General features: G+C 42.3%; 1 protein-coding gene across 1 annotated transcript; it reads right to left on the reverse strand.

The window, feature by feature from the left end:
• Positions 1–7621: 7621 nt before the first annotated feature.
• LOC122006514 (probable linoleate 9S-lipoxygenase 5) lies at positions 7622–10821 on the reverse strand. Its single transcript, XM_042562044.1, has 6 exons — positions 10650–10821; positions 10273–10562; positions 9530–10109; positions 8965–9463; positions 8608–8871; positions 7622–8538 (listed from the first exon to the last, which is right to left on the reverse strand). The coding sequence occupies exons 1-6, from the start codon at positions 10813–10815 to the stop codon at positions 7791–7793; spliced, it is 2547 nt and encodes an 848-aa protein (XP_042417978.1). The 5' UTR covers positions 10816–10821; the 3' UTR covers positions 7622–7790.
• Between the last annotated feature and the right edge of the window lie 802 nt (positions 10822–11623).

The following is an 11623-nucleotide window of genomic DNA, read 5'->3' on the forward strand; positions in this document are numbered from 1 at the left end:
CACATCCCAGTTGAGGGGACAATAGGCATCAGTCCAATTTAGGCACATTTCAAAAAATCTAAATTGAGGCATTGACTAGATCTTGGTCTCGGGGAGACAGAATCTAATTACTAAACTGCTTATTTTAATTGTGCTAATTCTGTCTTGAAGGTTATTATTTATTTTGTTGGACTAACATGTTTTGTAGGACGAAAGGAGCACAAATTATCTCGAATGAACAAAACTCAAGGCGCCTTCCATGCAACAGAAGGCGCCTTGAGCAAGGCTATGGAAGGCGCCTTCGAAAGCTTGGAAGGCGGCTTTAGTCGGATAACTCAGAAGACTTCGACGACGATAAGGAAATGGTTTTGCGAGATAAACTTTTTCTATGGAAGGCACTTTCAGTGCTATAGAAGGCGCTTTCAACCCTCTTTAAAAGAGGTATTCACCCAAGGCTTTAGAGAAACTCATATACACCTCATTTACAAGCTTCTACGCATCTGTTTAATGTTCGGGTTGCTCTAGCTTCGTGCTATTGCTTTGCTATGATACTATTGTGCCCAACTACTACGGAGAAGCCATCCAGTACTGAGCCTGATTTGATCATCTTCGAAGGTGTTGGGTAACGAAAGTTAATTTTTTGTACTTAATTTCTGCTTAAAGGAAAGTGTAGCTTGTTACACTTTTCCTATTCTTTTTATTATACTCGATCCCCTCTTCCAGCGGTTCTAAAAGAGGTCTTTAGTAGAATACCCATCGATAGATCCGCGGGAGCTGGGTCTTGGAGTAGAAGTCACCGAAGGCTTCGGACCAAGTAAAACCGCTTGCGTTCTTGTGCTTTCTTACTTCTGTGTTTAATTTTGCTACGTACTTTTAATTTCAAAAGATAAGATTTTTTAAACCACATGATTCACTCCCCCTCTTCTCACGTGCGTCTCGACCCAACAAGTGGTATCAGAGCCCTATTAGTTCTGAATTGGTGCAACTACCAATCAAGTAGGGGGTTTAATTTATGTTGTTTTTCTTTCACTTTACTTTTTAACTTAAACTTAAAATTGAATTAAATAATTAATAAGTAAATAATTAAAATAAATTTAATTAAACTCAAAATATTTATCTAACCTTAATTGATAATTTAGGATAACCTCAATTGAAAACTCAATTTAATTAATACCTTAATTTAATTTAACCTAATTAAAACTTTAAACTAACTTAATTCAAATCAATCAAATTACCAATCCTAATTCAAATCAATCAAATTACCAATCCTAGATTCAACTAAATTATCAATCCAAACATAAACATATTAAATACACTTAATTCGAACTTAACTTATCTTTAACTTAATAAAACATTAGTAACCAATTGATTAATTAGTCTAAAAATTAATTAACTTAATCCTAGATTAATCTTTCAAGAATAATTAATTAACGATTAATTTAAACAATCTCAAATTAATCAAACTTAATTTATATAGTTTTTCAAAGTTACATATTTTTTGAAAATTAGTATTACAACACTAAATCCCTTAAACAATTAGATAGAACTCCTTAATAACCATAGGTGTCAGGTCAAGGGGAGTGTCAACTTAAGGGGAGAACGGATTAAAAAAAACTTAGAAAATCTTTTTCAAACTCTTGAAAAATATTTTTAAAATATTTTCAAAATTATTTTACTTAATATTTTTGAAAAATATTTTGAAAGTCATTTTATAACTAAAATTATTTCAAAAATTACTTTGAAAAATCTTCTAAAAATAAAAATTCTTTGGAAATTATTCCATGAAAATCCTTTCAAAAATTAAGTTTTATGAAACCTCATTTCACAATATTTTGAAAATTACTTTTAAAAAGTGTTTTGTAATTTGATTTAAAAAATAAACTTTTAAATGTTGCACTGAAAATCAAACTTTAAAAATGTAAGTACTCCGTTGTGATTTTGATATGATCAACCAAGTCAAGTTAGGTCCTATAAATATTTGATACCTTATGTCTAAGTGTGTAGAAACTTAGGAGCACAAGAATGCCAGCGAAAGACACAGCTAGCGAGAAGGATGACACGGGAGAGAGTCAACGAGCTCGGTGTATTCGAAGGACAAGATGCTCTGAAAGAGTATATTGGTGGATGATAAGGAAATGCGCGGCGTTTCTAAGGGATGAGAAGCCGGAGTGGAAGCTTGCTCGAGGAGAAGGCCGGAAAATAGGTTCGGGTGAGCCCTATTCCAGATGACCGAAATAACTTAAGTGAACAAAGCCAGAATAGAGGAGAAACAGACAGCCAATAGGCTGTTGACTGCCGGAAAATTTCTTAGTCAATTTTCAAAAAAAAAAAATTCGAAGACAGTTATCATAAAAAAAATCTTAGTCAAAATAAAAAAAAAAACTTAAGGAAAAAATTTTTCTATGGCAAATCTTAAAAAAAAAAAAATCTAATTTTCATAAAAAAAAATTTCAAAGTCAATTTTCATAATAATAAAAAAAATCTAAGGTAATTTTTAAAAAAATTCTAAGGAAAAAATTTCTAAAACAATTTTAAATATTTTTTAACATAAATTGAATAACTCTTTTAAAGCATTAAGTAAATTAAATTAATACTTTTTCAGTTAGTCAATTAAACTTTTCATTTTGATATTTGGTTTCCAGGTCATGGCGAGACACTAGGTCTTCTTGGTTATTGGAGCAACAACTACTTCCTTAGACAAAGCCTCATAAAGAAATTAGTTGTTTAATTTTCTTGCTGAAAATGCTAAGTCTAATTTTAATTTTAAATTAAACAAGTTTTTGGAACCCAATAGAGGTTCCTTCCTACATGGTTAATTAAATACTTTCTAGGTACATAGGGCTTTGATATTTTTCTAATTTGATTTTGGTGAAATCTATAATACCAGTTTAGTCCTCTATAATTTCTAAAAGTAGAAATATTTGAACCATTAGACTTTTTCAATCTTTCTATTTCTTCTTTTAGTTTTTCATTTTCAATTTTTAATTTATCTAAATCCTCTATAAGACATGATTTTGCCAAAATTCTTTTTGTTTCTAAAATTTTATTTTCTAATTTGGTATTTTTATTTTCTAATTTATACATGAATTTAGTCATTGCCTTAATACCAAAGTAAAGTTGATCAGGGGGTAAGAGGCATACCTCACTTATCATATCAGATTTGAAGCCTGAATCTCCCCCTGCATCGCTGCTTTCATCTGAGGTCGCTCCCCCTTCATCGATGCTAGGTTCTTATGTGCTTTGCCTTTCGTAGCTTGCCATCAGCGCTAGCCCAACATATTCTTGAATCTCGGACTCAGATGATGAAGTGTCGTCCCAAGTAGCTTTTAGGTTCTTGTGCTTCTTGGGAATTTTGCCTTTGTCCTTCTTTAGTTCTGGGCAATCCTCTTTTAGGTGTCCTTCCTTTTGACACTGGTAGCAACGCATCCTTCTTCTATTTCTTAGATTCTTTTTATTCTGCATTTCTTTGAATTTATTAGATCTAAAAAACTTTTTAAAGTTTCTTACCATGTATGCTTCCTGATCGTCTTCTGAATCTGACTCGGGTTCATCCTTCTTGGTTGCATTTAGTGTAATCATCTGGCTTGCTTCCTTTGTTGTCCCGACACACCTGGTTTCATGCAATTCAAGAGTGGAGAATAGTTATTCTAAAGTACTTACCTCCAGGTCTTTCGAAATGTAGTAGGTGTCGATGATTGATGTCCAATTTGAAGTTCTGGGAAACGCGTTGAGTGTGTAGCGTATTATTTCCCGATTTGTTATCGTTTCTCCGAGGTTCTCGAGACCAGTAATCAGTTCTTTTACCTTTGCATGTAGACTGGCTACCTTCTCACCTTTTTCCAGTCGGATGTTCATTAGCTTATTCCGGAGGATGTCTCTTCTAGCGAGCTTCGTTTCGGACGTGCCTTCGTGGAGTTCCAAGAACTTCTCCCAGAGTTCTTTGGCAGATGAATAGCTTCCGATGCGGTTGACCTCTTGAGGCGGCAATACGCTCAGCAGGTGATATTCCGCACGGCTGTTTGCTACAGACTCATTCTACTCCTTCTTTGTCCAATGGCTCTCTTCTGTTTCTTCTCCATCTTGATTCATCGGAGTTACAAAACCATACTTCATAATGAACCGAATTTCGAAATCAGTTCTTAGGAATACCTCCATACGTCGCTTCCAGTCTGCGAAGTCCCCCTCGAATTTTGGTGGAACGATGCTTGGTCCGACCATCTTGCTGCTTCGATCGGCGGTTAGTCCTCCTGAAGCGCCTTGCTCTGATACCACTTGTTGGTCCCTTTGGAGACCGGCAAGAGGGGAGGGGTGAATTGCCCTATAAAAATTAAACCAAAAACCTTTCTCAGATATTCAACTAATTAACAGACACTTGTAATAATAAAAAGAATAGACTAAATGAAAATATCAGACACAAGAGATTTACTTGGTTTGCAATCAGGGGATTGCTAATCTAAGGAAAGTAAGTGCACTATCTGATGATCTCCTTCGGGCGGAGTAGCCTCTTTACAACGTTGACAGCACAAATAAAAGAAACAGAAATGAAAGCACAGAGAAAACTGATTACAAGTGAGTTGATTTAACTGTGCAGATCAACGCTATATTTATAGCACTGGTCGGGGCGCCCCGAAGGGGTTCCGGGCGCCCTGGGGGGGGATAAAATTTTATCCCCCAATGATCAGATTGCGTTTGACGTGATCCTGGTCAAAATCTGGGTTCGGGCGCCCGGAAGCATTCCAGGCGCCCCGGAGCAAAAAGTCAACAGTTGTTGACTTTTTGTCCGGGACCTCTTCTCTGGTTCAGTCCCACCTCGGTCCGGGTCTTTCGCTTCAGCTCCGTTAGCTTGGGTGATCTCGGCCATCCGGAATAGAGCTCACCGAAACCCAAGTTCCGACCTTCTCCTCGAGCAGCCTTCCTTCCCGATTTTTCATCCCTCGAACGCCGCGCACGTTCTTCTCGTCCACCGGTGTACTCTTCCGCGGTCACCTCGTCCCTCGGACACACCGAGCCCTTCGGCTCTCTCCCGCGTCGTCCTTCTCGCTAGCTGCATCTTCCGCTCGACTTCCTGTGTTCCTAAGCTCCTGCACACTTATACACAAGGGTTAGACAACACAAGACCTAACTTAGCCTGTTTGATCACATCAAAACACCTTGGGGTTCCAACAGTCTTAGTGACTTACCTTAGACGAATGGGAGATGTAGGAAATGGGAACGTGGGAACATGCCCACATTCCCCACTACTCTTAATGGAAAAGTCCATTATACCCCTGAGTTATTTCCCTTTATAAGGGGTGCGTCCAAGATTCATTGGTGAGGTTAGAAAAAGAGGAAGAGTTTTTCACACGTCAATGGAAAAAAGAAAGAGAGAGGAAAGAACATCTGAGGCGGTGGGATTTGGTTCGTGGAATTGCGGAGAGCTTTCCGATCCTGTGATCGTTCTTCCGACAGCGAGTCTTGCTATCGCCGATTGTAGATCTACAGGAGATCGCTGTAAGTGTTTACCGTCTTAATTCGTTTTATTCATGCATTTAGAATGTCAACACCTTCAAGTGGGTCCAAGGTGCCTTCAATTATCTAAGGTTTATCCGCCGAAGATAAAAGTTTATATTCGGCTAACCGCTATGGAAGTCGTCTCTAACAGGTTGAAAGGCGCCTTCGACACTGTTCATGGAAAGCGTCTTCCAAGCCATTGAAAGTGTCTTCCCTGAGGCAGATCAACTCCTTAGCTGATCTTCTTCGCGTAGGTGATGCTTCGGTTAACTGGAGTTGAGTTCATCCGAACTCAACTTTGACCTTTTCCTCGAACAGGCTTCCTTCCTGACTTCTCGTCCCTCGAACGTCGTGCATGTCCTTCTCGTCCACCAGTGTACTCTTCTGCAGCATCGCGTTCCTCGGATGTACTGAACCCTTCAACTCCTTTCTCATGCCAACTTTCTCGTTAGCCGCGTCTTCTGCTTGACTTCTTGTACTCCTAAGTTCCTGCGCACTTAAACACAAGGCATAAAACACAAACAAAACCTAACTTAATTTGGTTGACCATATCAAAACTACCACGGGGTACTTATAATTGTAACCTGGGAAACATACGTCAAATATGATCTCAAAATACTAATGGAGTGGACGAATCTCTCTTTTAAGGAAACTGTGTCTAACATAAGCCTCGACATCTCATTTCCTGACTTGGCGGTTAGGCAGCGGCAACCCACTCAGACTCTATAGTCTGGCAGCTCACCCGGCTCAATACTTGGCAACTCGGCTAGCTCAAGCATTTGACAGCTTGGTTACTCAGCCGATTCGATACTCGGCTTCCCGACTTGGCACTCGACGTCCCAACTCGATATTCGACTTCGCATCGACACTCGGCAACTTGCATGGCGACACTCGACACTCTAGACAACTCACTCAGGCTGCACTCAACACTAAGGCTACCTTTGGTTGGATGTAATGTAATCTAGCTTGTAATGTAATCAAATTTGTAATGTAATGTAATGTAATCTTGATTACATTACTACGTTTGGTAATGTAATGTATGTAATCTTTGATTACAAAGGTGATTACATTCTTTTGTTTGGTGTCCATTATTTTTTATAATAAATGTAATTCATATTATTATAAAATGACAAAAATATCCTGTGACGTCTATCGGCGGTCGCTATACCTCTGCCGGAGTTTGCGGCAGCCATCGGCAACCAGCTGCCGCCGCCACCGTCGGTCGCCGCAGCAGGCCACCGCCTTCGCCAATCGACGGTGATGGGCGACGGCAGGCGGGCGGCCTGACGCCGCTCGCCTACGCGGTGATCGGCATGAGCGCGCTGGCGGTGGCGGTCATCGGCGGCCCGCTCACCATGACGTTCCTGGCCCTGGAGGTCACCGGCAGCCTGCCGATCACCGGCGTCGGGCGGGCGACGAAGGTCTGCGACCGGTGGCGAGCGGCGGTCGACAACAGACTAGGGGTATATTCGGCATTTAAACTTTGGTGAAACAATGACCTCGTAATGTAATCGGATTACATAGCATTTGCTTTGTAATCCAGATTACAAATCTTCACTACCTTTTGTAATCCAGATTACATTACATTACAAATTTTAAATCAAACCAAACAAAATAATTAACTTTGTAATGTAATCTGAATTACATTACAAGGTAGATTACATGCTATCAAATGTAGCCTAAGATGATTCAAACCTCGTGGGCTTGGGCCACTCAGGAACTCTGATCCCGATGAAAATTGGACTCCCAATAGCCATGAAAGTCCAACCTTCCCAAGCAAGTTGTGCACACAAGGCCATCTTAATAGAGATAAGCCTAAGTTGAACTTTAGTATTTTTAATTCAATATATTTCTTATAACTCTGGTAATAATCTTCATAAGATTGCCTAATAATTGCTTCCCTCGAAGCCTTGTTATTGTTAATGTAGTGATCGCAATTAAGTTTCAACATAAAGGGCATTTTTAAAACTTTCCCCGCCTCATATAGTAAACAAATGAAAAATCATATGTAAAGAGAAAAACTCTCAAAAAAATATTCAAGATTAGAAATATAAAGTGATGAGTTCATACAAAATAAAAATGGTAGATCATAATGTTTAATTTTTTTTTAAAAAAAATTATGCACATACCATTACTTTAATCGAATTTAATATTTAGATTTAATGCAAATGATTTGGGAATTTATTTAAGACACGATGGTCGATTATTCAATCGCAAGTAACAAACACCAGAAGCTAGCAAAACAGCAAACACCAGAGCAAGCAAAACAGCAACCACCAGAGCAAGCAAAACAGCAAACACCAGAGCAGACAGCCGGGATATCAAATGGACACACTGTTCGGGATGCCCTTCCCGGTGAGCCCCACACCGCTGGTGGAGTACAGCAGCGTGTATGGAACCTTGACCGGCCCATTCCGGTTCTTGAACCTCCCTTCGCCATTTCTCGCCACAATCTCCGCCTCGATTCCCCTCAGCGCCGCCCCGAACCTCTCGAATGCCTCCAGCGCCTTCTGATCCGCCGTCCACTCCGCTGTGTCCCGCTGGCCCAGGTACACCTCGTCGCTCGAGTGCGTCGACAGGATCTCGACCACCGACACGCCGGTGATGGTCTGCAGCTTGTTGGTGATCGTCTGCAGGAACACCTTGTCCGGATCCCTCTCCAGCTCTGCAAACTCCGCCGTGCCGCGCTCCGGCATGAAATTCCGGCTAAGGGTCGGCCGGTTGGGGTGGTAGCCGGTGTAGGGGTACTGCCCGAAGTTGACGGCCGCGTGGAGGGCGGAGGCCACCCAGATGATGGTGGTGCATGTCTCCGTCAGCTCTGTGACGGTCTCCATCTTGGCCCACCACGGCTCGTGCTTCTTGTCGCCGTGCCCGACTTCGCGCACCTCCTTCCACCACGCTTGGAGCTCGGCGTCGTCACGCACCTTTTTGTCGTCGGGGTAGTAGATGGAGCAGTAGTCGCTCACCCACGTCTCGATCGCAGACCATATCGCGAGGCCGTCCACGGCGTAAGGATAGTCCTCGATCAACAGTTCGATCTCGCCCTTTGAATCCCTAACCGCGATTCCCCTGAATCAAGAAACTCCAGCTCTTGATGAGGTACAAAAAAAGAGTCCAACAAATGAGGAACAAATTTACCTCTTGATGAGATCCGCAGGAAGACCCTGCTCGACGAAATTCCAGCTCTTATAAACCACCGCCGACATCTCCATCGCGTACTTCGCCGGGAAGAACGTCCGCTCGATGATGCCGCCGGCGTTGATGAGTACCTGCCGGGCGGTGGCGTTTATGTTCATGGTGTCGCGGTAATGGGGCTCGAGCAACTTGTTGATGGGGTGGAGCACGCTCAGGTGGCGATTGGTGGCGATCACGAATGGCTCCATCGTCGCGTGTGTGTTCAACCTTGAAAACACGAAATAAATAAATAAAAATGGAGATCAGCACCTACACATACGTTTGCTTCTGATTTGAGAGTGAATTGGCATAAGCATGCACCAGTGGCTGATGAGTTGGTGGACGCCGGAGTCGTTGACGGTGACATAAGCTTTGGCGAGCTGCCAAATGGATGCTTCGACGCCGGAGTCCGCCGGCGTGTACACTTCGCTCACGGCGCCGTGTTGCTCTCCGTCGGGGTGCGGCAGGCTCAGCTCGATCGCCAACGGCTTCAGCGTGGAGTCATCTCTCAGGAACAGCAGAGTCCTCGTGGCGTAGACCTTGTTGGCGGTGTCGTTGATCTTGTTCAGATACGGCATCAACGAGTCATGGTGGTCCAAGATGAACAGCCGGTTGCGGCCCAGCGCTTCTTCGATCGTCATTCCTTCGAGGTTGCGCTCGATTTGAGCTGCCGTAATGGTGCTTTTGTGGTCGCCGTACTCGCTCTCGTCAAGCTTGCTCACAGGTGGGAACTCCTCGAGCCGTCTAATGATCACCGGATTCACTCCGGCCAACATTTCCCGAGTAAATTCTTCGTCTGTTCTCCAAGCATACGTGTCCTCTGCACAGCACCAGATGATCACGATCAAAAACCAAAAATCTCAGCGGTAGATTACATGATACTGACCTTGGATGACTTGTGGCAGGGGAAACTTAAGAGACCACCCTTCCCCTTGCGCGCAGAACATCTCTCTGATCATCTCAAAGGGAATGCGTTCTCTTAGTTCGTCGATGCGCAGATTGTTCCCCACCTGCAACTGCAAACCTCCCTTGTACAGCTTCAGAACGTCTTCGAAAGAGTCGAACTCGTTGTCGTGGATGGCCTGGAGGACGGGGAAAAAAGCTTGGATCAAGGCTTTGATGGCGGAGACGCGGAAGTCGTCCGTTTTCAAGTGCCCGAACCGCTCGTCCCTGGGCACGTAGATGTCCATCTCCGCCGGAAGTGTACTCTCTGTCTCCGGATCTTTCTCGGAGGCCGGTCGGCCGGTCTTCCCACGGCGAGGGTAAGGGTAGAGGGCGGAGCCGCCCAAGACAGGTCGAGCGAGAGATGCATTTTTGTCGGGATCGCCGAGGTCGTTGTAGTAAGCGTAGTCGTAAACTCGATCCCATTCTTGAAGTGGGCCGGTCACATCTTCGCCTCTCAAGTTCTTGAGCTCGTCTTCTCTGTACGGTTGCAGCGGCGATGGCGTTTCCGCCGCAACGTAAGTCTGCAATGATAACAGTCGTCAACTTCTTAAACGGCAAAAAGACTTCTCATCAAATTAGATTTTTGATCACTTTTTAAACTACTAAGCAAGTGTTTAACTGTTGCATGCGAAGATAAACGCACAATTAAACTGCTAATCAACTGATTAGCTATTAATCACGCACCTTATTTACGAAGAAGACGCGCTGGTACTTGTACTTGTCTTGAGGGTAAACCCACGAATTGCAGTCGAAGTGAATCCGGCCCTCGCCGGGGAACTCTTCCAGGGTCATGCTCTTCAGGTAGAACTCTGAAGAGTCCTCGTTGATGACAATGACCGCACCGGGGATGCCGTGCTCCCCCACCCACTTGAACGTCACACGGAAGGTGGACTCGCCGGAGGCGATGGCCTGAAGCTTTCTCACGAAGTCCTCCAAGTAGGCCTTCTCTCCAACGACTCCTCTGTTATCGTCATCTACAGACATCAAAGCCGACTCAGTCGCATGCTTTAATCTTTACACCGTCACAATAATCCAGACAAAAGGGAAATTAACAGACTTACTTGGGTCGCCTACGGTGGCGCTGACGAGCTGGAAGGAGCTAAGGAGCTCCTGCGCATTGGCGACAAGCGTGGCGTTGAAGTCCTCGCGTTCAAGCACCTCCTTCTTCATCAGCACAACCGTGGCCTCTACGTCCATTACACCGGCGGCGACCGCAGATCCAAACATCTCGAGAACTCAGAAACAACAGGGGATAGAAACAACAATGGATGGTGAAGGGAAGCAGAGGCACACAATTATATAGGGCCGAAAACAAGTCATGACGTTCAAAGTTATTCTGTCAAGTAAGTTTAATTTAAAATCAGCTAGACTATTGAAATGATTGTCCAAATTTAACTTACTTCCTATTTTTTATGAATTCGAATGATTCCAGTTTAGCTTGCGCTGTATTTATGTTATTGAATTCACAGTTCAATCTGGTTTGATTTTTAATTTTTTTTTATAGTTAATTTTTAAATTATTTGATTAGTTATTAAGTATTAAATTTGATAAAACAAGTTAGTTATTTCATTTTGAACCTTTTTTCTTTATTTATCTATCATTTATTGATAATATAATATATATAAATTTTGTTTGTGAATATTATTTAAGAATATTATTTATAAATAATTTATTATTTATATTTATTTATAAATATTAATAAATTAAACACATATATGTTAAAGTTTATTCACTTAATTTAATGAGTTATCTAATCTTATTTATTTAATTAATTTTATGTGTATTGAACGAATTTAATTAAGTTTTTACTAAATTGAATATTTCATAAATATTTAATTAAAAGTAAAAGATGATTATGCTCACCATAAATATTCCTAACAGCCCGTTTCTAGATTATATGAAGAGAGGTGATCCCATCCGGAAGCTGAGTCGGATGAAGGCGAGCCTTGTTGTACTAGAAGTTGACGAAAAGTCACTGAAGTGTCGGATCCACCTGGTACCCCCTGGAAAGGTTCGCACGAGCGGCTGACGCAGG

This window comes from Zingiber officinale, chromosome 7B (genome assembly GCF_018446385.1).
Source record: "Zingiber officinale cultivar Zhangliang chromosome 7B, Zo_v1.1, whole genome shotgun sequence".
In the NCBI taxonomy this organism is placed as follows: domain Eukaryota; kingdom Viridiplantae; phylum Streptophyta; class Magnoliopsida; order Zingiberales; family Zingiberaceae; genus Zingiber; species Zingiber officinale.